Raw genomic sequence first — 27202 nt, 5'->3', positions numbered from 1 at the left:
CAAGGGCAAGCATTTATTTACTGTCCTGTGAATGAAGCCAGTATAGTATCTTCTCAGTAGGAGCACGGAGAAGCCATGAATTCTAAGCAGACAATGCGACTAAGTGATGGTCACTTCATCCCTATACTGGGATTTGGTACCTATGCACCTGAAGAGGTAATAATAGCAGTTGGGGTTGAGGGTTAAAAAAAAATAGAAAGCTTGGGTAGGTGCAGTCATTGAATTCTGATGTGATTCTTCAGAGCTAACCTGGTTCTCTGTTTTATCAGTCTAAAGTTATTCCTTGTGCAAGGAACTGCAGATGACATTCAGCATCAGGTAATGATCCAAGAGCCTAGCCCCAGATTATTGTGGGCACTAGTTTTCTCTCCATCCAAATTACATAGAAAAAATGAAATCAAGCTAGCAAGAACACTGCCTGATCAACACTGATACTGAGTGTATTTTTAAAAGGTGCTTGTTGGCCACTTGCAGTTCTTTGGTAGAGATGTGTGTCTATATATTTACGTGTTTAAAACTGTACTGTTCTTGTTCATGTGCTGGGTATTTTTATATACTTGACACAAGCTAAATTCATTTGAGAGGAGAGTATATCAAATAAGTAAATACCTTCATAAGATCAGACTGTAGGGAACTTTCTAAATTAGTGATTGATGTCGGAGATCCCAGTCTATTGTGCGTGATACTTGGCTGGTGGTCCTGAGTTCCATAAGAAAGCATGTTGGGCAAGCCAAAAAAAAAAAAAAAAAAAAAAAAAAAAAAAAGAAAGAAAGAAAGAAAGAAAGAAAGAAAGAAAGAAAGAAAGAAAACTGGTAAGCAGCACCACAGCATTGACTTTGCAATAGCTCCTTCTTCCAGGATGAGTTTCTTGAGTTTCTGGTATGACTTCTCTGAGTAATGGAGTCTGACATGAGCATTGTAAGATAAAATGAACCCTTTTCTCTAAAATTGGTTTTGGTCATGGTGTTTTATCATAGGAATAGAAACCCAAAGACAATAAACACTGGAGAAAAATATTCCACTTTTTTTCTAAATTGCTTTTAATTTTATATAATAAAATAAACTTTCTTATGTGCTTACTACATTACCATTTCATTTTTAATGCAGTCTGTATTTTTAATTCAAATGTAGCCTACTAGAAAAAAAAACCTTAATTTTTACTCCAATCTCAATTCCTACAAAATAAGAAACTGTAGCTTAACAGAGGGCATGCATATGGATAATTTTATTCTGTATGATGTTCTGAATTTCCTAGGTATAGATCTCTTCTTTTGAATATAGATTTTGCTGATAGTTTTAATATTTGTTATGTAAATAAAATGGCTGTATAAAAGACTTTATACCATAACACTATCTCTTCAAATTTCTTTTGACAAAAAATTTTAGATGATCTCTAGGCATCTTCTAATTTCATAATGTTATCTTTTTAGGATATTGTTGATATCTTCTTATTTCATAACATAAGAATGGAAGTTTTTCATGAACTGCCTGGGCAAATAGTAGGTCTTGTGTCCATGCTTTCATCTAGAATGCAATAAGTCAGGGTGATTGTATAACAAGTTATAAATGAACATCTTAGAAATGAATACTGTAAATGTTTCTATTTAAACATGTGCATTTTTGTAAATTCAGTGTTAGAGACTTTAATATAGTCTCTGTGACTTCCTTGGGAGAAGGCTCATAGAGGATTCTACAGTGCCTCTTCTTTATGGGGTATCATGTCCTTTTTGCCTGTATAAACTCCATGGCTTCACATACCTAGGCATTCTTATAACAAATATCAGTTTCTGGAGTTAAAGTTGGAATTCCTAATGCCAGTGACTTATTTGTAATTTTTGAGCTAATGCAATTTCTGAGGTGTTTTACTATTGTGACTCAGTGGAAAAACCCAGAAAACCCTGGTTGCATTCTTCAATGCAAATGGACACCTTACTGAAGACATGAGGAAACTTGATGCTGAAGAAGATGTTTCTTTTGCTCGTATGCCTTAAAAATTCTAAGTCATATCTATTTCTAAATGCTGTTTTTGGTTGCTTTTTTAGGTACCTAAGAGTAAGGCTACAGAAGCCACCAAAATAGCTATAGATGCTGGTTTCCGTCATATTGATTCTGCTGCTATGTATCAAAATGAAACGGAGGTAGGACTAGCCATCCGAAGCAAGATAGCCGATGGCACTGTGAAGAGGGAAGATATATTTTACACATCAAAGGTACTGGGAATACGGTATGCAAGTGAATGGACCATAATGCATTGAAATAAGCTTTGTATGATTACATCAGCGAATGTTGGTGAAGTAAACATAAACAAAGTTGTAAGCTTCAGTTTTCCCTTCTTTAAATTCATTTATGAAATAGTAATAATCTTATCTGAGTATCAGTTCACCAGTATATGATTTAGAATGGGTAAAAAAAAAAAAACCTGTCTCTTTTAATTTCCTGAATAATGATGAAAATTTTTCATTGATCTGAAAGCTGATTTTTCTCTTTCCTCAATAAGATACAGTATTATAAGAAAGCATTTTCTGTGTTAAACAAGATATAAGGAATTAATATTACTTCTATATGTAGGAAATAATTGGATGTTCAATATATTTTCCATTCAGACATATAAATAAAACATGAATTCTTCCAATTTTGATTGACTAATCGATTAGACTCTTATTTTCTTCAGTAAAAAAACTTGCTTTTACAATTAGATCAATGTACTATATATAATTATATGTATATATGTACTATATATAATTGTGAATGTCATACTTTTCTGGGACTGGTGAGTCTCTACAGAACCCTGAGCAATATATTGTGCTGTAATGTTTTGATGGCTCTGAATTTGTTGTACATTATTTTAAAATGCACACTTGCTTCTTGCTTAGTGCTGACAATAGCCATGTTACCCAGCCCCTACAACTAGCTTTGCCAAACCTCTAATGTTGGGGACCGCACTAGCCCCAAGTTGGGGCGGCCAAAATAAATGTTGCAGCCCAGGCAAAATGTTGAGGCCCGGGCCAACCCACGTTTGGGCGGCCTCTGTATCCCGGCCCAAGCTGCTGCTCCGGTCTGCTTCAGCAAGAGCCAGGGTGACGGCAGATTCTACGTAATGTCTGAGATTCGTCTCTGATGATCCCTCTATAGTCTCTGATCTCCGTCTATATTCTCTGATCTCTGGTTCTGTCTTCTATAGTCTGACTAATGTCTTCTATCGTCTCAATTCTGATCTGTTCTGTCTCTGCCTTTTATATGTCTCACTTCTAAGCCACGCCTCTAAGTTACACCTTTAATCGTGCCCTTAGGTCTTGTCTCTAACTCTGATCTCTATACTTCTAAGTATACTATTAAGTCACACACCTTTAATCTCACACACCTTTAATCTTAAGGTATCTAAACCAAGATTATCCAAGTGTTCTCAGCTGTTGTAGGCTATTGTAATTTAAATCTCATGTCAGGGTATATGGCTCAAGATGGCTGCAAAGCTGATAGCCGCTTTCTGCTAAAAGTCAGCCCCCAACAGGTCCCCCTTTTTAAATTTTTTATTAAAAAGGAAGGCTGGGAAAATTTATGGAAACCGTGCCTGTCCTAGGTTGGAGCAAAGGACCCCAGCCTCCCTTTTTCATCCTTGGATACTCAACAGCCATTGGTTGAGCTCCTGTCTTAGGCTGGTGAGGCCTCCCTTCTTTTAGGGGCAAGGGTCTCCGTATGCTCTCTTACCCGTCACTGACTATCCGGCTTAGCTCGTAAGTTAGGGGATATACCTCATTAGTCTTGATGACAGAGGTTTTACAATCCCTTACTTCCAGCCTGTAATAATGGACCTGTGTGGGTTTCATTTGAATAGCATCTCATACAAAAGCCATCAGTTTGTTGAACCACATGGACCCAAAAGACAAGAGATTTAACAACGCCTGAATAGTTAATTATGAAAGCAACACTCTTTTTAAAGGGCAACATATAATTCCCTCTATCAGAGGAGTAAAAAGTGTAAGCCTCTTCTATTCTGTTTATAAATGTCTTATATCAGAATCTAAATCTATAGAAGTACAAAACTGATCATAGCTTTGATCTAAAGAAAACTAAGGAAATCCCTGTTCCTGCTCTAGTCAATCTCAAACCCAAAAAACAACTATAGTAACTGTGGTAGTGGGTTTTCTCCTGGGTCTAAACAATCTAAATTCCCACTAAATCTAAAACAATCTATTTCCCCACTAAATCATAAGTCAGGGAATCAAGAGTCCAACAGAGCCACCCTGGAGATATGGGTGGTGATGTAAAAAAATACGCTTCTCAGGGGGTTTCTCCTCCCTGGATTTGTTATTGTTGTCTATTTGTTTAATCAGTCTCTCTGGCAGCCAACATGCAGCATCTGCAGTTTGGGAATATATGCAAACAGAACCTCTTCCCCAGATAAGCACTGGATCTGGCCCATTCCAGGTTCCAGTTAATGGGTCTTTCCAAAGGACTGTTGCAAAATTCTTTTTGGTATCAGGATGCCAGAATCTATCTGCAACAGATTTTCCTTCAGAATCCAAATTTAAAAAATTTAAAATGAAGAGTGCATGATGAAGGATATTTCTGGGGGATCCCTTGGTAGGGTACCATTCCCCCTTTTTAATTTTTTCAAATTGACATTTAATGGTTTGATGTGCCCTTTCTACTATACCTTGGCCCTGTGGATTATATGGGATACCCGTTTTATGTAGTATTCCCAATCTTTCACAAAATTGGTGGAAACTGGAGCTTGTATAACCTGGGCCATTGTCAGTTTTTATCCGTTTAGGCACACCCAATACAGTGATTGTAGCAAGCATATGAGCAATCACATGCTTGCTTGCTTCTCCAGTTTGTAATGTTGTATAAATGAAACCACTGTATGTGTGTACACATACATGTATATATTTTTGCTTGCCAAATTCATTATAATGAGTAACATCCATTTGCCAGATACTGTTTGGTATCAGTCCCTTTGGATTTACACCCAAGTGAGGAACTGGTAAAAGTTTAACACATGATTGACCTTGTTTGACAATTTGTCTAGCTTGTTCTCTGGTAATTTTAAACATACCTTTTAAAGTTTTAGAATTAATGTGATGTAACTCATGAGCCTTTATGGCCTTATCCAAGTTAGATTGCGAATCTGATAAAGTCACTGCAGCTATTCGAGTAGCTAGGTCTGCCTTGGTATTTCCTTCAGAGAGAGGACCTGGTAGCCCTGGCTAACCTGGAACTCCCTCTATAAACCATGCTGGCCTTGAACTCAGAAATCCGACTGCCTCTGCCTCCCAAGTGCTGGGATTAAAGGCGTGTGCCGCCTTCCTTCCAGTCTGGGCCAGAGCACTGAACAGATCTTGGGTGGCAGCTCTGTCTCCAACTTCCCAGAATCCAGAGGAAGCAGGGGTCCCAGGTGCTCGAACTCAGGCAGTATCTTAGTCTGGGCCAGAGCACTGAGCAGATCTTGGGTGGCAGCTCTTTCCCCAACCTCCAAGAATCCAGAGGAAGCAGGGGTCCCAGGCGCTCGAACTCAGGCAGTATCTTAAGTAAGCAGACAGCAGGGCCCGCCCTAAACAGGGAGTGACTGGGAACCAAAAGGACCCAGGAAGTCACTCCCGGCCTGGAACACTGGTTCCTTCCAGTCTGGGCCAGAGCACTGAGCAGATCTGGGGTGGCAGCTCTGTCCTCAACCTCCAAGAATCCAGAGGAAGCAGGGATCCCAGGTGCTCTAACTTGGACAGTGTCTTAGAAACTAGTTCCCAGATCTGAGGCCTGGATCAGACCTCTGCCAGGTCTGCTGTTGTGTGGACCCTGGATTCCACCTGAGACATACTGGAAGGTCCACTCAATCCAGAGCCACAGAGGAACAAATGAACTCAGAGCTTCAGACAACATATCCTGAGATATTCTAGAGGAGACACTGCACCCAGAACAGCAGACACCTAGCTGGACTACTACCTTGGAGGCACCATATCCTGAGGCATCCTAGAGGTACCACTATAATCAGTGCAGCTGGAAAAGATCACAGAGACATCTGGACCCTAGGAGATCAGACACAAGCTAGATAACTAGAAAGACAGGCTTCAGTCAAAGACAGCAAGTACAGGCAGCACTAGAGTTAACCAGATGGCAAAAGGCAAGAGCAAGAATGTAAGCAACAGAAACCAAAGTTACATGGCATCATCAGAACCCAGCTCCCCCATCAGAGCAAGCCCTGAACACCCCATCACACCAGAAAAGCAGGAATCAGAATTAAAATCACTTCTCATGATGATGATAGAGGGCTTTAAGAAAGACATAAATAACGCTCTCAAAGAACTTAAGGAGAGCACTGGTAGACAGATAGAAACCCTTAAAGAGGAAACACAAAAATCCCTTAAGGAATTTCAAGAAAATGCAACCAAACGGGAAAAGGAATTAAACAGAACCATGCAGGATCTAAAAATGGAAGTAGAAACAATAAAGAAATCACAAAGGGACAATACCCTGGAGATAGAAAACCTAAAAAAAAAGATCAGGAGTCATAGACACAAGTATCACCAACAGAATACAAGAGATGGAAGAGAGAATCTCATGTGCAGAAGATACCATGGAAAACATTGACACAACTGTCAAAGAAAAGGCAAAATACAAAAAGCTATTAACCCAAAATATACAAGAAATCCAAGACACAATGAGAAGGCCAAACCTAAGGATAATAGGTATAGATGAGGGGGAAGACTCCCAACTAAAAGGACCAGTAAATATCCTCAACAAAATTATAGAGGAAAACTTCTCTAACCTAAAGCAAGAGATGTCCATAAATATACAAGAAGCTTACAGAACTCCAAATAGTTTAGACCAGAAAAGAAATACTTCCCGCCATATAATAGTCAAAACATCAAATGTACAAAACAAAGAAAAAATACTAAAAGCAGTAAGGGAAAAAGGCAAAGTAATGTATAAAGGCAGACCTATAAGAATTACACCAGAGTTCTCACCAGAGACCATAAAAGCCAGAAGATCCTGGACCGATATCATACAGACCCTAAGAGAACACAAATGCCAGCCCAGACTACTATACCCAGCAAAACTGTCAATCATTATTGATGGAGAAACCAAAATATTCCATGACAAATCCAAATTTACACAGTATCTCAACACAAATCCAGCACTTCAAAGAATAATTGGTGGAAAACTCCAACACAAGGAGGGAAACTATAACCTAGAAAAAGCAAGAAAGTAATCTCCAAAAAACCCAAAAGAAGATAGTTACACAAACATATCTCCACGGATGTTAGCCCAAAAGGTTGGATTGGTGAAGACTCAACCCACAGACCACATGAAGCTCATGAAGAAGGAAGACCAAGAGGGGATGCCTCAGTTCTACTTAGAACGAGAAACAAAAATGCTCAAGGGAGCAAATAGGGAAACAAAACATGGAACAGAAACTGAAGGAGGGGCCATCAGGAGACCTTTCCACCTGGGTATCCACCCCATGTACAGCCACCTAATCTAAACACTGTTGTGGATGGCTGGAAGTGCATAATGTGAGGAACATGATATAGCTGTTTCCTTAGAGGTCAGCCAAAGACTAACACACTCAGAGGACAATGTTCACAATTAACTACTGATATGATCAGGGGTTTCCCAATGGAGAACTTAGTGAGAGGACTGAAGGAGCAGAAAGGGTTATTGACCCTAGGTGGAAAGCAACAATACCAAACAACCAGAGCCCCCCAGGGTCTAAACCACCAGCCTGGGAACACATAGGGAGGGACCCAAGATTCCAGAGGTATATGTAGGGGAGGATGGCCTTGTCGCACATAGGTGGGAGAGGAGTTTCTTGGTCCCATAAAAAAAAAATGAACACACAGTGGGGGGGGGAATGATGTGAGGGTGGGGAGAGGATAGTGGGGGGGGGTAGGTGCGGTCACTGCCTCATAGAAGCATGAGGAGGGGGATGGGATAGGAGGTTTCTGGGTGGTGGGAGGAAGTAGGCTAAGAGGATAAAATCTGAAATGTAAATACTACAACCAATTTTAACAAGCTGGGAAAAAAAAGTCTTCAGAACCAACATCTTTAAAAAAAAATGTCAGCCCCCTGGGGGTGGGAAATTTTTTTTTTCTTGATACTAAAACTTGTTCTGAGAATTGTATATTGCAGAATACACAGCCTTGGTGTATCTACTCATCAAGCATACTGAGCAGACCTGCCCAAACCTCTGATGTCCTGGAATTCCATCTGGATTCAGTTAAGACACAGCATTAGAGGCTTATCAACTTACTCTTCCCCCCAACCCCTCTTCTAAAATCTCAACGCCCTTAATCAGCATGAAGAAGTTAAAGAAGAGTCAGCGCCCCTATTCCCTGAGCTTGGGGACTAATGTGGTTAATAATGGTCTGTCTTTCTAGGGACAAGTAGTGGTTTTGTTGGAACAGGGGGGATTAGCTAGGACTTATTACATAGCCATAACCTATTGGTAGAAATCTGTATAATTATTATCAAGATGAAGTTATAATTTCTTAAATGGTACAAAATTTACTTTGATCTCAAATTTAAGGTTTTCATTGGTACGAGCCTCTTATTAATATAAAAATGAGATGAATATTGATACACTCATGGGCATTGTGCCTGTATAACACATTTAGGAATACAATGCCTAGACCCAACCCTTTTTTAACCTTTTTAACTGATTTGGGACGCTTAACCTATGAGTTAAGGGACTATAGCAAATTCATATTTTTGAGTTTATTGTTAGGGTGTTTTCCATATTTTATTTAGAAATAGCTGAGAGGAGTGAACAGACAACAGTCCAGGTTACCTTGCATGGATAGTTAGTTTTCAAAACATCAGAAGTCCATAGAACTGACGCTACAAATAATTTATATATTAATGTTCATATTGATTAGAGACCTGTCTGCTCCTGACAGCTTCCTGTCGTGGATTCTAAGAAGAAATTGAGCATCCTTGGAGTTACTCCAGTTGTGTGGTAACAGCCACTAGGCAAGAATTGCCTCTCTCCATCTACAGACAAATTACTGTCCAGAAAAGGACACACATGCAGAATAGTCGACTGATTATATCTGCCTAGACAGAGTAATCAGTCCTTAATAATCCTGCATCACCAAGGTCTGTCAGATGATTCTGGGCCAGAAGGCTGAAGATTTGATGCTCCAACGTTCGGTAGTATAGGGGCTTTTCAGGTGTTCAGAGGTCTCTATAAATTGGCTAAGTTTTAGAAGCTATGCTTTGTGCTTCCCACAATTATAGTTAACTCAGTCATTCTGGATTTCTGATGGGGTTGAAAACTTACAGCTATTTACCATAAGAGAAAAGATTTGAGTGGATGGTCGTCAGCTGACATTCATCCTAAAGCCAGGTTCAGAACTAAATGTTTTAGTTAGGATAGATGACAGAGGTGCTGGTTAGTTAACAAAAGGATGGACTGGGTATTAGGACTGGTACAAATTGGCATAATTATGCTCTAATTGTATTTTGAGAGAAAAGTTTTATTTTAACAGGAAGGGTGATGTGTAGGAGGAGCTAAGGTAGGAGGAGTACTGAGAGGAAGAAAAGGAGTAAGAAGAGGAGGAGAAGAAGGATAGGAGAAGCTAGGTGATGAAAGAGAGAAAGAGGGGGGAGACAGGGATGCAGATATTCATGTATCTCCACCAATCAAAGATAGTTGTTATATCTAGGTTGGTCAGTGGGTTACACCTCTGATTGAACAATTCCAAACTTATAACGCTTATGATTAACATTATTTTAAAAAAATGTGTAAATGCAAAAAGGAAAAGGGGGCATGGGATAGGGGTTTTCTAAGGGGGGGAGAATGGGGAAAGGGGATGGCATCTGAAGTGTAAATAAAATATCTAATAAAAACAAACAAACAAAAACAAGCGAAACCATTTAAAAACAAAAAAAAAAACAAAAAAAAAACGCGTGTGCCACCACAGCTTGGCTTGATCCAAGTTAGATAATCTCTTCTTCACTTTTTACTAATCCTTTCCCTGGGGGAAAATCCAGGGTTTATCATTTGAGCTGTGATTATTTCATTAGGGCTGCACATAATCAATCCCAACTGGGATAACATATCTCTGCCCCAGAGATTAATGGGAAGGCCGGAGATCCCATTTCTGGGGTTAATACTGTGTGGGTGGCAGAACTGAGGTCTAGTCCTGAGCTTCCTGGTGTTGCTCAACTGAGTTCAGAAAGGGAATGGGGTTTGCTGGTAGGACACTGACTGCTCCATAAGCCTGTTTTGGCTTGCATTGGTTCAGGGCCTGGAGCTGGCCCCTGTTCCCGTTTCCCTGATTATGGGAAAGGGTATTACCTTGTGTGTCTTGTTTAGACCTACAATCACTAGCCCAATGCCTTCCACATTTGCAAATTGGGCAGAGCCCAGGCTGTTTTCTGGGCTGTCTCTGGCTTAACTCATTTTCTACTTTGCAATCTCTTGCAAAGTGTCCAGGCTTACCACATTTAAAACATGCCTTTCTGTCTTTACTTGCCAAAAAATCTCTTACTGATTTTCCTTGCATGGCAGCCGCCATAGCTAAGCCCTGTTGGTAAGAGGGACCTATGTCAGAACAGAGTCTGATATACCCTGTAAAGTCTGTCTTCTTCCTATAAGGTCTAATGGCCGCTTGGCAGGCAGGATTAGCATTTTCATATGCAAGTTGTTTCACATAATCTACACCTGCCTCTGCATTACCAAAAATCCTTCCTGCTGTTGTCATTAATCGATGAACAAAGTCAGAAAATCGCTCATCAGGCCCTTGCCTGACTGTTGTTAAAGATGCACCAGGGTCTCCCTTTACAGGAAGTTTACGCCAAGCCTTCATGGCTGCATTTTGAATTTGAGCAAATAAACCTGGGTCATATTGCATCTGGTTATCACTAGAAGCAAATTGCCCTTCTCCTACTAAGGCATCAAAGGACCAACCATTGCATGCCTGAATATTTCTCCTAGCTGTTTCTTTGCAATTCTCATGATACTCTGATTTCCAAATTAAATAGTCTCCACCAGTAAGAACTGCTCTTGCTAATGTATTCCTATCACCAGGAGTTAGCCACTCCTCTGCGGCAGAGTCTAAAATTGCAAGAGTAAAAGGGGCAGTGGCACCTTATTGAGACACTGCATTTTTTAATTCCTTAGTAATTTGAAAATTAAAACCTGTGTGATGTCTCCAAGCAACTCCTTGATTGTCTCTAGTCTCTGATACAGGGAAAGCCTCAGCCTTTCCCTCCTCTGGCTGATCTGTGGCTAATCTTAAGCTAGGTGATAGGGACTGCCTTTGGATTCCTGGTTGAGGAATGCAAGGAGCCAGGGGATTTTCACAGTTTACCTCTTGAGACATCTTTCCTGTCCTTAATTTTTGTAGCTGATTAATTAAGTCCTGATACTCTTTTTCTAACTCTATTTGTTGTTTAAGAACAGATATTTTTCCTGTAACTCCCTTATGGGATCTATAACCACCATCTCCATTGCAGTAGCATTTGGAGGTGGAGGTGCATAGGGAGGGGGCATTTCAGCATCATAAAATTTGACTTCCTCTTTCTCTTGGTCAGCACAATCTGGCTCTGACAAATTGTCAACAACCTTTGGTTGTATTTTGGATTCTAACTTACGCTTCCTTTTATTTTGAACAAAAAAGACAGCATTCAAGAACAAAAGCAGAAAATTAACACATGTGAGCAGCAAATAACAAAACCAAAACAGAGAGTTGAATTCAGGTTGACTAATCTCTTGTCCCATTTCCTTACCTTTCTCAATGCGGCAGATTCCTGGGACAATCAACAGATCCTTCTTCCAGTAAAGTCTCTGGGTCTCTCGTTCTTGCTGCCCCACGTTCGGGCACCAAAATAATGTTGGGGACCGCACTAGCCCCAAGTTGGGGCGGCCAAAATACATGTTGCAGCCCAGGCAAAATGTTGAGGCCCGGGCCAATCCAGGTTTGGGCGGCCACTGTATCCCGGCCCAAGCTGCTGCTCCAGTGTGCAGGTTGGGCTTCAGCAAGAGCGAGGGTGATGGCAGATTCTACCTAATGTCTGAGATTTGTCTCTGATGATCCCTCTATAGTCTCTGATCTCCGTCTATATATTCTCTGATCTCTGGTTCTGTCTTCTATAGTCTGACTAATGTCTTCTATCATCTCAATTCTGATCTGTTCTGTCTCTGCCTTTTATAAGTCTCACTTCTAAGCCACGCCTCTAAGTTACACCTTTAATCATGCCCTTAGGTCTTGTCTCTAACTCTGATCTCTGTACTTCTAAGTATACTATTAAGTCACACACCTTTAATCGCACACACCTTTAATCTCAAGGTATCTAAACCAAGATTATCCGAGTGTTCTCAGCTGTTGTAGGCTATTGTAATTTAAATCTCATGTCAGGGTATATGGCTCAAGATGGCTGCAAAGCTGATAGCCGCTTTCTGCTAAAAGTCGGCCCCTAACACTCTAATAACTGCCCCTTGGTTGAGCTGTGCCCTTTCTCCTGCCTACCTGAGTTGCCTAGGATGGAAAACATCAGAAAGCCTCAATATTTTAAAATCAGCTAGATAACACAACTGCTGAACAAAGAATTTCCTATCTCAATATAACAGTAGCCTTTTCCATCTTCTTTGTCCTCTGCCTGTGGGAAAGGCTACATACTATTGGTGCCCTGAGAGAACTACATTTCTACTGCTGACTATCTGCTCCACAGCCTGATCTGTGTTCTCTCTCACTCTCTCTTTTCTCCTCTTCCTCCTAGACTCAGAAATCCCACCTTATTCTTTGCCCAGACGTTGGCTTCTGCTGACTACATTGACCAGTTAAAATAAGGAGAAGGTTCACATGAAATTATCTGAGTATGTGATTCACTCCTCATCGAGACAGACCATCTTGAGAAAGCAGAATTAGCATCAAAATATAAAAAGCACCTGAGCAATCCACAACAATGGGAATAATTAGCTCAGTAAATGTCTGATGGGCTGCCATTATTGGCGTGGTTCATTGCTAACTAAAATTTTGTTATGTAGAACATAACTATGTGATCTAGAATTATATTTTAGTGTTTCTTTACTAAGTAATTTTCTATAAACTAAAATTATACATGTTTTTATTTTTAATTTTTTGTTATTACAGAAAGGCATGATTTCAATGTGAAAGATCAGACCATGTCAATATTTTGAATTTTTTCTTACTCTAAGTTAAATAACCTTAAGGATGATACTGTTCATCATGTCATTTTTTTGTTAAGAAGAAATTGAAATATAGAGACTGGAAATATCTACAGCTCAGTATTAGTATAAATAGTATTTTGCAATCCTCCTAAATGCATGTTATCTGACTAGTAAAACTGTCCAATAATCTAATTTAAAGGTTATCTTTCTTCCTTCATGTATGCTTTTAAAACTATTTCTTTATTATAAATGTATTAGTGTCTTGACTGCATGGATATATATGTACCATGAGTTATCCTGCAGAGGTAACCTCAGAGACCAGAAGGAGGCATCAGATCCCTTATAACTAGAGTTAAGACCAAAAGAGAGCATCAGATCCCCTATAACTAGAGTGAAAGAAGATTGTGAACTATTGTGAACCATGTGGATGCTGGGAACCAAATCCGGGTTGTCTACAAAAGGAGCAAGTGCTCTCTTGCTAACACTTCTCTCCAGTACTCCATGGGTTATTTTGAGTTTGCACATGTTTATTCAACTTCTCTTTATATAGAGTAGCATTGCTTTTTGTTCAGGTAAAGGTTAGAGAAGCTTGAAAGACCACATGGCAATTTATCATTTCATCATCAGTCATTTTATAAAAAGACCTCAAAATTAACCCCAACTAACAATTCAGAGAGAAAAAAGGCAGGCTATCCAGGTTCAATACTGGTAACACAACCTGTCATTTTATAAGGATTTCAAATGGCTATTTAGACCTAGAAGAGCCCAAAGCAGTACATTCTAGATAACAATTGCTTCCTTGCTGTTGCTTTTCTATAAAGTAGTTGACCCATAATGTTCTTGGGCAGATTTGGACACCCCCAAGACATTTAACAAGGAATATTTAGATTAAAAACCATAGTTAAGGCAGAGGTCAGAGTAACTCCATATATGTTAACCAAACAGAACACATCATAATATATATGCAAGAAGAGTTATAGTGTATGAGGCTTAAAGCCTTTTATAAATTCAGTGGAAAACTAGTTTGAGGATAAATTATTATTACTTGAAGGCGTTTAGGTACTTGAGTAATATTTTAGATTAGCTCATAAATAAATATTGAATAGATATTTGTGGCTTGTTTAGATTGAAAAAAAATCAAGAAGAGGAGGAACATTTTCTTCTATGGTTGTCAATGTCACCCCAGTCTCTGTGTTAGGTACAGTAACTGAGCAAACTCGGGAAATTCAATAATTCAATGTGAGATCTATTCTTCAACTTTTGTAGGTTTGGTCTACTTTTCATCGTCCAGAACTGGTACAGGTCTGCTTGGAACAGTCACTGAAGCAACTCCAGTTGGACTATGTGGACCTGTATCTCATTCATTTCCCAATGGCCATGAAGGTATGCAGTTTGGATCACCAAGAAAAATTCAGCTCTAATTTATAAGTTTTCTGGATGGTTGAATTTTATAAAGTTTAAAAATATAGTACAGTTAATTTTAGAAAGTATTCCAAATGTTTTATGCAAGGAGTTGATAAGATTATAAACTGAAGTGTCTAAGTCATTAATAGTTTTGCATTCTAAGTAGTCTTCAAAATGCCTCTGCTTTTCAATTCCTGTATTACTATAAAATTGCTAAGGTTTTTAAAAAAGTGTCTATTTTATTTTATTTTATGTATGTGTTTTGTGTGCATGTATATTTTGTACTATGTTTGTATCTAGCAGACAATGAGTCCGGAAGATAATATTGATTCAACTTGGCTAAGAGTTGGCTAACAGGTATCAGCTGCTTCATGGGTGCTAGAACTGAACCTATATCCTTTGGAAGAGTAGCAAGTTCTCTTAATTGTTGAGCAATCCAGCTCCATATTTCCTTAATTTTTATCTCAGCAGTTTCCATTGGTGACAAATTTAGCCTTGAGGTAGTTTGAAGTTCTAGTTCTTTGACATCTGTTGGATTCCCTGTATTTAACATCATCAAAGAATTTTTAAATATACCACTCTAGTGCTGGAGAGATGGCTCAGTGGTTAAGAGCACTTGCTGGTCTTGCCAAGGACCTTGGCTCAGTTTCTGGCTCCCACTTCAGGCAGTTCATAAGTTCAGCTCCAAGGAACCTCACTTCCTACATCCTTTATCAGGACCTTCATAGTTGTCTCATACACACAGATGTGCACCACACACACACACATGCATACCACACACAGACACACACAGACACACCCACACTCACACACACCCACACACACACCCACATGTGCACCACACACACACACACACACACACACACACACACACACACACACACTAAAGAAACAAACAGAAAGGAAATGACAAAACAAAACCCAACAACCCTGTCTTCTCATCTTTTGTTCACTTGTCAGGCCTTAATCACCCATAAGAATGAGGAAGACTGTTTACTGTGGGTCAATAGTGGAATTTATTGTTGGTGGAAATCACTGCCACATTCTTGCCAAATTTCTAAGTGAAGGTGGCATTGAACAGGAACGTAAGTCAAGCAAGATAGTCTAAGTACCCAGAAATAATTTCATTATTAACACAAAATTATGTTAAAAAGAAAGACCCGTGGCCTTCAAGGACATTGTTTACAACTCTACATTCAGAACACAGGACAAGTGTTACATGAAACATGGTCACTCAGCTGCTGGAATTTCTACTCACAGTCCTCTCTTTAGACCAGCTTTGTTATTGTGGGGAAATGCGTTTGTTAAGAGGTGACTTGACATTTGTCTCTATTTCAGCCCGGAGAGACTTTGTTTCCAAAAGATGAGAATGGAAAATTCATATGTGATGCAGTGGATATCTGTGACACCTGGGAGGTGAGTGCTGGGGTAGAGAGCACAGCAGGAAGTGCAGTGAGGGAGCAGAGCATCAGAACCTGTGAGAGTGAGGTGTGCATGATGATGTAAAACCTAATGTTCTTTATAAGGGCTGGTTTACTGTAGATGTGGGGACCATGTGTGACTGTGCTATAATATAAATAAAGGAGAGGTTTTCTTAAAATGGTGATAAGGAGTCTAATTGACTAGAGATAGCTTAGGGTCCTCTTAATAATAGTATTATTTTTCTTACTGCTTTATTTTTCCTAAATATTAAACCAGGAGGTTCAATTTTTATTTCTTTACCATATTCTTCCTAACATTATGAGTTTTTCATTTCCTAATTTAATTATTTTTATATGCATTGGGGCTTGCCCTCATGCCTGTGTGGGGTACATCTGTGTAAAGGTGTTAGAGCCCATGAAACTGTAGTTACAGACAGTTGTAAGCCACCATGTGGGTGCTGGTGACTGAAACTGAGTCATCTGGAAGAGCAGCCAGTGGATTTGTGGCTGAGCCATCCCTTCAGCCGTCAGTTTTTCATTTATATTAGCTTATATTTTGGCATATATTCCTCTCTAGGCCATGGAAAAATGCAAGGATGCAGGATTGGCCAAGTCCATCGGAGTGTCCAACTTTAACCGCAGGCAACTGGAGAGGATCCTGAACAAGCCTGGGCTCAAGCACAAGCCTGTGTGCAACCAGGTATGAATCCTCAGCCTCTCTTCTTTCTGCTTCACACCTTTCTTCCTCTGATGCTGTTAGGTGCCAACTGGGGGAAAGAAATAACACTGGAAACTGAGGGAAGTTTTGAGATGATCCATTCTTTAGCTTATTTGAATTTCTCTGGTTTCTGCCATCAGAAACATATTTATTGTGTTAATGCCTTGTCCCCAGAATTATTTTTTAGCAACATTAAAGGAAATAGCAAATTTTCTTTATTGCAAACTCTCACCTAAATCCTACATATATTTAGAATACTGTTCATGTCCAATTCTCATATCATTTTTTGAGAATCCATCAATGATTTTGCCTGAGTCAGTCAATTTCTGTCATTTGGAAAACATTTCGTTTTTAACTACTTTTTTGGCATTCCTTACCTGAGACATACTTTGAAAAAGTTTGTCTGGTAAAATTATTTCTGCAAAACAGAATAAACTTTAACAATTTTCATAATTGTTGTTTTTAAAGAAATCATTTGAAGTGATTACTCCTGACCGGCTGGGTATGTGTGCTTTTTAATGTGTGTTTATTTCTTATTTCTTCTATATCCTTTCTTCCCTATGAATCCTCCTATATACCAATTTTTCTCATTTAAATTCAGTTTATAAGACTTTATTTTTGATTAATTGTTGCTGTTGTATACATATATGTATGTGTGTTTATAGATCAATATATACTATATATAAATCCATGAATACAGCCTGCTCAGTTTGCAAATACTTATATGCATATGTTTTAAGGACTGAACTTTTGGTACCCTATAACTGATTGGTATGCTGTTCATTGTGGAAGAGTATTTCTCATATTCTCAGAATTTCTTAGTTGGCTGTTGTTCTTTTTAATTTAAATAAAAAATACTTTATTGTTCTGCCTGTACATGGATGGATTTAATTTTTTCATTTTAATATATATATATATGTATATGTATATGTATATGTATATGTATGTATATGTATATGTATATGTATAAAAATAACAGTATTGGGTTGTTCACTTAATTGTTTTTTTGCTTTCACTTATGATTATCAATTTTTGTGTTTGTTTTTTATTTAATAATCAAAATTCAGTGAGTCCATTCCTTGCCTACATCTGAAATCAGTCATGACTCACCATGGCAAAAATAGGTATTTGTATCCATCAATTAGGACATAGAGCTCACTTTCCTGGGAAGTGTTACTTCTTCAACTCTTCTCTCCAAATAAGTACTAATTTTAAATAAGTAATTCTGGAGCAATTAATAGGAGGGAAGTGGAAGAAAGTGAATGTGCTCAAAATGTGTGACATATTTTATTAAAACTTGATCTGAATTTCTCAATATTTGCAATGAAGCAAGCTGACCAAATTATTTAATTATGGACCTACCAAGATGGTTCAACTTGGTAGAGTTTTGTCTTCAAGCCATTTGATTCTTGGGACCCACATGGTAGAAGGAAAGAGTTGATTCCACAAGTTGTCTTCAGACCACCACTTGTTCACTTTAACATGTACACAAACATTTACCACTCCACAAAACATAAATAAATGCAAAATATATCTTACTATAAAGATGTTTATATTTTCTTTTTTCATTTTTCCCTCCTCCTTCTCTTGCTTCTTCATATTCTGTCTTTTCTCTTTTGTTTGATTTATGAGACCTATTTGTAGCCCAAGTTCATCTGAAAATTGTTAAAGCCTAGAATAACCTCACATTCATTGCAATCTTCCTGCTTCAGCATTCTAAAATGCTGGGTTGTGGGCATGAGTCACCACACCAAGCCTGAGAGTGACATATTCATTTCAAACTACACTAACTCAGCTGTATAATATTTTAAACATTTTTTTACATTGAATGTAGAATTTTGTATAAAATGGCACAACTCCATTTCATCCCTTTACAGGTAGAATGTCATCCTTACCTCAACCAGAGAAAACTTCTAGATTTCTGCAAATCCAAAGACATTGTTTTGGTTGCTTACAGTGCTCTGGGAAGTCATCGTGAGGAACAATGGTAAAATGGACAATGAGAGTCAAACTGAAGGAAAACATTGTTGATTAAATATTTTTTAATCTTATCATTTCTTATAGTTTATTCTGAAATGAGGTGAAAGCATGGAAAAATTTTATTTAGTGTAGAATAAAACCACAATGTCTTCATAATTCCACACACTGGAACCCATAGCCTATATATCAACCTCCGTATGTATTAGAAGTCTTCTAACAACTCAAAGAATTAGGAAAAACAATTTAACATTTCTACTTATCTTCCAGGGTTGACCAGAGCAGTCCTGTTCTTTTGGATGATCCAGTTCTTGGCTCCATGGCAAAAAAGTACAAGCAAACTCCTGCCCTGATAGCCCTTCGCTACCAGCTGCAGCGTGGGGTTGTGGTCCTGGCCAAGAGTTTCTCGGAGAAGAGGATTAAAGAGAATATGCAGGTGATGAGTTGTTGTAGGTGTTAGTACACAGAATTGCCCCATGTACCCTGTTGATAGTCCTATAACCCCAGTGAGTCTTTTTACATTTCCTGTACATCTGTGCTTTAAGGACATCTCTAGAAACCTTAAATCCTGTTCCACAGAAAGACCTCTATTTACAATAAGATTTTTTTCTTAGCATTACATTGGAAACTTAACCTTAAGTGAGTGGCATGTTTTCTTCTTCATTTTCTGGAATGAGCCCACTGAAACTAGGTGACTTTCAGTCTTTAAATTATATGTGGTTAATTTTATATTTCTGGTACACTCATATTTTATTTATTTTTAAATTATCTTATTGGATATTTTATTGATTTACATTTCAACGGTTTCCCCTCTGCAAACTCTCTATTCTATCCCCCTCCCCCTGCTTATATAATGGTGTTTCCCTACAAATCCATGCAGTCTCACCTGACCAATTAGAAGAAGCTATTTGCCACTGAAACCTGTTGGAAGAGAGAGAATCAGTTTCCCCCCCCCCCTAAAAAATATCAACTATACAAAAAGGCAGGCTTCATAACTAGGAATAATTGACCATAACAAAATGAACCGTATATTTTTTCCTGAAATTTTGTTTTGGTATTTTTGTCTTACTTAATTTTAGTTTATTTTGTTCTTTTTATTTTTTATTTATTTATTGTTTTAGAGATGAAATTCGGTAGGTATGGAAGTGAGACGAATTTGGAAAACATTGGGGAGGGGAAAATGTGGTAAAAATGTTGTAAGAAAAGATTTTAAATTAAAATGAAGAAAATTTTTTTATCAATGATAACTATTAAATTATGTTAAAAATTTAAACAACTGTGCTTAGTTTCTTTTGAACCTATAAAGAACATGATTAAGATCAAGCTTGGAATTACAGTGTGTTTGTTCCTTCTTCACCTTACTTATTAACAGCTTTGTATATGAGACTGTACATTTTAATTCAGGAATTAGTTTTTAGAATTCATCTTCCCTCCTCCTCCTTCCTCTCCTCCCTCATCCCTCATCCTTCTCCCTCATCCTTCTCCCTCATCCTTCTCCCTCATCCTTCTCCCTCATCCTTCTCCCTCTCCCTCATCCTTCTCCCTCATCCTTCTCCCTCATCCTTCTCCCTCATCCTTCTCCCTCATCCTTCTCCCTCATCCTTCTCCCTCATCCTTCTCCCTCATCCTTCTCCCTCTCCCTCATCCTTCTCCCTCATCCTTCTCCCTCATCCTTCTCCCTCATCCTTCTCCCTGTCCCTGTCCCTGTCCCTGTCCCTGTCCCTGTCCCTGTCCCTGTCCCTGTCCCTGTCCCTCTCCCTCTCCCTCTCCCTCTCCCCCTCCAACTCCCCCTCCCCCTCCATGTCCCCCTCCCCCTTCCTCTCCCCCTCCCTTTCCTTCTCCCTGTCCCTTTCCCTCTTACTTTTCCCTCTTCCCTCTCTCCCTCTCCCTCTTCCTCTCCCTCTCTCTTCCTCTCTCTCTCTCTTCCTCTCTCTCTCCTTTCTTTTTTATTACTATTCATTTTATTTATTATGTATTTACATTTCAAGTGATGTTCCTCTTCCCAGCTCTCCTCCTCAAGAGTCCCCATGCGCATCCACCCACTCCCACCTCATCTCTCTAGCATCCCCCTTCTCTGGGGCATCAAGCCTCCACAGACCCAAGTGTATCCCCTCCCATTGATGCCAGATAAGGCAGTCCTCTGCTATTTATGTAGCAGGAGCCACAGACCTGCTCATGTATACTCTTTGGTAGGTGGCTTAGGTAGGTAGGATCTCTCAGGGGTCCAGGTTAGTTGATATTGTTGCTCTTCCTATGAGGTTACAATCTCCTTCAGCTCCTTCAGTCCTTCCTCTAACTCTTCCATTCTGGACTGTGGGCTCAGTTAATGGCTGATTGTAAGTATCTGCATATGTCTCAGTCAGATGCTGGCAGAGCCTCTCAGAGAACAGCCATACCAGGCTCTTGTCAGCAAGTGTTTCTTGGCATCAGCAATAGTGTCTGGGTTTGGTGTCTATAGATGGGATGTATCCCAAGGTGGGGCAGTATCTGGATGCTCTTTCCCTCAGTCTGTGCTCCTTCTTTTGTCCAGCATTTCCCTTAGACAGGAACAATCCTGGGCCAAAAAAAAATTTGAAATGAGTGGGTGGTCCCACAGCTCTACTTGGGGCCATGTCTATCTACTGGAGGTGGTCTCTTCAGGTTCAAGCTCCTCCCTGTTAGGCATTTCAGCTAATGTTCTTTCTATTTTGTTCTGGGAGCCTTTAACATCCCTGGTGTCTGGAACTTTCTAATGGTTCCCACCATCCAGGTCCCAACTCCAAACTACTGCATATTTCTATTCATTCTCCTGGCCCTCAGGGCTTCTTTCCTGTCTTCCCCTCTCATACCTGATCCAGACTCCATTTTTATTTTTTCTTCCACCTCTCTTCTCTCACCCATGTCCCTCTTTCCTCCCATGTTCCTTCTTCTCTCTGTCTCCCGTGATTATTGTGTTCCCCATCTAAATTGGATTGAAGCATCCACACTTTGGCCTTCCTTCTTGTTATGCTTCATATGGTCTATGAGTTGTATTGTCATTATTCTGAACTTTTTAGCTAACATCCACTTATCAGTGAGCACATACCATGCATGTCCTTTTGGGTCTGGGTTACCTCAGTCAGGATATTTTCTAGTTCCATATATTTGCCTGAAAAAGTCATAATGTCCTCATATTTAATAGCTGAGTAGTATTTCATTGTGTAAATTTATCAGTTTTTTGTATCCATTCTTCAGTTGAAGGATATCTGGGTTGTTTCCACTTCTGGCTATTATAAATATGGCTGCTCTGAACATATGGATCACAAGTCCTTGCAATATGGTGGAGCATATTTTGAATATATGCCCAAAAATGGTATAGCTGAGTCTTCAGGTATAACTATTTCCATTTTTTTTCCTGAGGAACCTCCAAATTGCTTTCCAGAGTGATTGTGCCAGTTTGCAATTCCACCAGCAATGGAGGAGTCTTCCTCTTTCTCTACATCCTCTCCAGCATGTGCTGTTTCCTGAGGGTTTTTTTTTTTTTTTAATTTAGCCATTTTGATTGTGATGTAGAATCTCATGGTTGTTTTGATTTGTGTTTCCTTTATGACTAAAGATGTTGAACATTTCTTTAGGCACTTTTCAGCCACTAGAAATTCCTCTGTTGAGAATTCTGTTTAGCTCTGTCACCTTTTTAAAATCTTGGTTATTTGGTTTTTTGACGACTAACTTTTTGTATTCTTTGTATATTTTGGATATTAGCCCTCTATCAGATGTAGGGATAGTAAAGATTTTTTTCCCAATCTGTAGGTTGCTATTTTGTTCTATTGACAGTTTCCTTTAAGTTACAAAAGTTTTTAAGTTTCATGAGGCCCCATTGATCAATTGTTGATCTCAGAGCCTGAGCCTTTGGCATTCTGTTCAGGAAATTTTCCCCTGTGCAAATGTGTTCAAAGCTATTTTCCACTTTCTCTTTTATTAGATTAAGTGTATCTGGTTTTATGTGCAGGTCCTTCATCCACTTGGACTGGACCTTTGCAAAATAAAATAAGTATGGATCAATTTGGATTCTTCTACAGGCAGACCTCGAGTTAGACCAGCACCATTTGTTGAAGATGCTTTCTTCTTTTTTTTTAACTGTGTGATTTTGTCTTCTTTGTCAAAGATCAAGTGTCCATAGATGTGTGGGTTTAATTCTGGATCTTCAGGTCTATTCCACTGATCGACATGTTTGTCTCTGTACCAATACAGAGTAATTTTTATCACTATTGCTCTATAGAAGTGCTTGAGGTCAGGAATGGTGATTCCTCTAGAAGTTCTTTTATTGTTGAGAATTCTTTTTACTCTTCTGAATTTATTGTTATGCCATATGAATTTGAGATTTGCAGTTTCTATCTCTGAGAAGAATTTAGTTGGAATTTTGATGGGGATTGCATTGAATCTATAGATTGCTTTTAGTAAGGTGGACAGTTTCACTATGTTAATCCTACTGATCAATAACTATGAAAGATCTTTCTTTCTTCTGAGGTCTTCCTCGATTTCTGTCTTCAGAGACTTGAATTTCTTGTTGTACAGCTCTTTCACTCACTTGGTTAGAGCTACACCATGATATTTTATATTTTTGTGACTATTGTGAAGGGTGTTGTTTTCCTAATTTCTTTCTCAGCCCGTTTATCCTCTTCATAAAGAAAGGCTACTTTCTTTTTTTATTGTTTTTTTTTTTATTGGATATTTTATTTACACTTCAGATGCCATCCCCTTTCCCCATTTCCCCCCCTTAGAAAACCCCTATCCCATGCCCCCTTTTCCTATTTGCACTTATATATTTTTTTTAAATGTTAATCAAAGGCTTTATAAGTTTGGTATTGCTCAATCAGAGGTGTAACCCACTACCCAGCCTAGATATATCAACTATCTTTGACTGGTGGAGATACATGAACATCTGCCTCCCTGTCTCCCCCCTCTTTCTCTCTCTCATCACCTAGCTTCTCCTCTCCTTCTTCTCCTCTTTTTCTTACTCTTTCTCTTCCTCTCAGTATTCCTCCCACCTTAGTTCCTCCTACATATAACCCTTCCTGTTAAAATGAAACTTTTCTCTCAAAATACAATTAGAGCATAATTATGAAGGCTACTTTCATATATAGTATTCATCACTTAAATTCTTTAATGAGTATGTGTTTACTTTCTTGAATATATTAAATAGTTTATGTGCACCATTTAGTGTGTACATTTGTAATAGACAGACTGGCAAATATGAAGTCTAAATATAATAAGTTCCTTTTGTATGACAGGTTTTTGAATTTCAGTTGACTTCAGAGGACATGAAAGTCATTGATGGCCTGAATAAAAATGTCCGGTATATAAGTGTTTCTGTGTAAGTAATTTCTTTTTTACATTAACTTTTATTAATTATTTATTTTATTTATTTACATCTAAAATTTCTCCCTACCTGTTCCCCACTTGAAGTGTTCTTCCTTTCCTCCTACTTCTCTTAGCCTCTCAGAAAGTTCCCCTATATACTCCCACCCTTGACCATCAAGTTTCTACAGGATTAGGCACATCCTCTCCTGCTGAGGCCAGACAATGCAGTCCTCTGCTACATAGTGATGGGGGCTTTGGATCAGCCAGTGTAAATTCTTTGGTTGGTAACTTAGTCTCTGGGACTTCCCAGGGTTCCAGGAAACTATTCACTGTTGGTCTTCCTATGGGGTTGCCATTCTCTTCAGTTCCTTCAATCCTTCCCCAAACTCTTGCATTGGGATCAAAACCTCCTTCCAATACTTGGCTGTGAGTATCTGCATCTGTCTCCATCACCTGATGAAAAGAGACTCTTAAAGGACAGCCATGCCAGTCTTCTATCTGCAAGTACAACATAGCATCAGTAATAGTGTTAGGGTTTCGTACTTGTCCGTGGGATGGATCCCAATTTTGGCTGGTCACTGGTAGCCCATTCCTTCAGTCTCTGCTCCATTTTTGTCTCTGTGTTTCTTTTAGATGGAACAATTTTGGGTCAAAAGCTTTGTAGGTGAGTTGGTGTCCTGTCTGACTACTGGAGGTGGTCTCTTCAGGTTCCATATCCCCACTGTTTGGTATTTAGCTAAGGTCACCCACATTGAGACCTTGGAGGCTTTCCCATCCCAGGTCTCTAGTATTTCCTCAAGGTACCCCTCAAGCCTCAACTCCAGCAGCTGCATATGTCCATTCATTCTCCTGGCCCTTAGTAAACATATTTCCCTCCAACATTTTCGTGTGTTAAGTATATCATAAGTGTTAATAGTTTCCTTAATTTAAAGAGGAAGTCCAGAAACCAAGTTAATCAGAAAAGAGAGAAAAGCTTTAGCAACTATTTCTAGCCTCCTGTGAATTCTGTCCTCTGTCCAGGAAGTATGGAGCCTAGCTCAGGCTGATCTCCTGAACTTACTGCTGTCCTCCTGTTTTATGAAAAGTTCTATGTCATCAGTGGTGAAGGATCTGTATCTTTCACTTAGGCTATGAATCTGTATATCCTAGGATTTACACTTGAGGCAATTCAACAAGCCTGTTGAAACATTTTCCATTCAACATCATGTCATGTCGCCTATCACCTGCTTAATCCCTAATTATTTTAAATGTGTGACCATCCTGTGGTTTTTGATAAATCCTCGTTGTGAAACTTTTATTTAATTCAGGCAATTTAATGTTTGCAATGAACTGAAAGCTATTTGCTTATATTGTACTCCCCAGACCTAATCACTGTGTTTGTGATAGGAATAACTGGCTTAATGAATTCTGTAGCTCATTTTATATTGGTTTTCTAGATTATCAAGATCTGAATGTTGAAGAGTAAGAAGTTATAGAGAATAAGATTATAGCCAACACTACTGCATAGAGAATACAGACCCACCTGATGAAGAACTTGTAGCCAATGAGAAATTTTAGATTTTCTTGATGCTCCACATAGTTTATGAATTTGAGGTAGAAAAAGTATATGTATAATAGGTCATATATATATTTTCTATATAATATTATACACTCATATATAAATATGTAAAATCAATGAAGAAAGAATTTAATATATATTTCTTGTCCTATTGAAAAATTACTTCTTAAAGTACATAAATATGAGAATCTATGAAAGTTGACAAGCTTAATGAATAATAGTACATAAAAATTTTCAAAAATTTTCTTATTATTAATACTTTTATTATTTGAAGAACCTGAAAAATGATGTCAATTTTATAGTCCAAGCACCAAGCAAACAATCATTATTGTGAAAAATTAACAAATAACCAAAATTTATTCTTTTATAGCATGAATGATTATTATTGAATGGTGACCTTTTATATTTATCTTCTTGGTTACTCATTCTTCTAGTTTTCTTCTGTGTGTTCCCTTGTATGATATGTGCATGTATGTACCTGTGTGACTGAATACACATGAGTCTACCTTTGCATACATCTGGTGATCAGAGGTCAACCTTGGGTATCTTCTTCACCTTCCATCTTGTTTGAAGGAGAACATCATGTTTCTATTATGTATTTTATGCTTCTTTTGGGTTTTCAGTAAAACTCCTGTTTCCACCTCCTATTCCACCATTGAGATCTATTACAGAGGCATGCATGCTACTATGCCCAGCTTTATGTGGGTTCTTGGAATTCAAACTCATATCACCTATTTGTACCAAAAGCATTTTTCCACTCAACCATTGTCTCTAGTCCATGTTTTCTACTTCTGAATCACAACTAGTATACTGGATGAACTATACAGTTAGCAAGTAATTATCAATTAGTAAAATGAAATGAAAATGATACCATTTGACTGTCTCTCCCTGTAGTTTCTTCTTAGTAAGGAATGTGCAACTTGGCTCTTTCTTTTCAAAACAAGGTGATAAGTTTCTATTTTCATTAAGAAATTTTAATTAAGAGAACTGATTACCTTTTTTGATAGATGTGCATTTCACTGTTATTTTCTGTGTAAGTCCCAGGAAAAGGAGCATGATATGAATTTAGTTTTTGTTCAATGATTTATACAATAATGCTTAAGGTAGAAGGTATGAATTACTAGAAAATATTTTTGTGTATTTTCATACTAATAACAATTTCAAAGTAGTCACTAAAAGCTAATATGATTTACTTGTCTTTCTAGCTTTGAGAACCACCCTGAGTTTCCATTTTTAGATGAATACTAACAGGAAGGTCTGTGTCGTGTCTTGTGCCAGAAGTCACTGCATGGGGAGAGTATAGAAGAAAGGTACTCTCAAAAAGTGATGATTACATATCACCCTACTTCAAGCTTCTGAGTAATTCTGGCTCTGCTGAATCTACAATTTTAACCAAGAAAGGAAAAACTATGTATTTTTTCCCAGTCTAAGAAATAAAAGAATCATTTTTCTTTAGCATTTATCTTTGCCAGTGTATATTATTTATATATTTTAACTTATTCTGACCCTTTTGCATCCCATATGAATTTACTTAGAAATGTGTGTGTAGGGATTGAAATAATAAAGGACATTTTATTAACATATCTGATATGATTGCGAACAAAATTATCATCTTCTGAGAAGTAGCAGTTTTCTTTTCTCTAGCATTTCAAGAATAAGGAGGCATATCATGT

At 38.4% G+C, this 27202-nt stretch overlaps 1 protein-coding gene across 2 annotated transcripts; it reads left to right on the top strand.

Annotated features, from left to right (window-relative positions):
• Nucleotides 1–26987, top strand: LOC117713700 (estradiol 17 beta-dehydrogenase 5). 2 transcript variants are annotated; one of them, XM_034510134.2, is made up of 9 exons: nt 1–156; nt 2043–2210; nt 14399–14515; nt 15875–15952; nt 16535–16657; nt 18553–18662; nt 18923–19088; nt 23902–23984; nt 26735–26987. In XM_034510134.2, exons 1-9 carry the CDS (start codon nt 76–78, stop codon nt 26775–26777), a joined length of 969 nt encoding a protein of 322 aa, XP_034366025.1. In that variant the 5' UTR covers nt 1–75; the 3' UTR covers nt 26778–26987. The 2 variants fall into 2 exon arrangements, with proteins under 2 accessions (XP_034366025.1, XP_076795509.1); XM_076939394.1 differs by having other exon boundaries at nt 24605–26811.
• Nucleotides 26988–27202: the final 215 nt, after the last annotated feature.

The sequence above is a fragment of the Arvicanthis niloticus genome, chromosome 8 (genome assembly GCF_011762505.2).
Source record: "Arvicanthis niloticus isolate mArvNil1 chromosome 8, mArvNil1.pat.X, whole genome shotgun sequence".
Taxonomy (NCBI): Eukaryota; Metazoa; Chordata; class Mammalia; order Rodentia; family Muridae; genus Arvicanthis; species Arvicanthis niloticus.
This window is presented reverse-complemented; position numbering and strand designations above follow the sequence as displayed.

What these genes read in the sequence shown, in the direction of transcription:
- LOC117713700 (XM_034510134.2), top strand. Translation starts at nt 76, where the DNA reads ATGAATTCTAAGCAGACAATGCGACTAAGTGATGGTCACTTCATCCCT. An exon ending in ACAAGCCTGTGTGCAACCAG is followed by an intron (nt 16,658 to 18,552) that starts GTATGAATCCTC and finishes ATCCCTTTACAG; the next exon opens with GTAGAATGTCATCCTTACCT. An exon ending in GGATTAAAGAGAATATGCAG is followed by an intron (nt 19,089 to 23,901) that starts GTGATGAGTTGT and finishes TTTGTATGACAG; the next exon opens with GTTTTTGAATTTCAGTTGAC.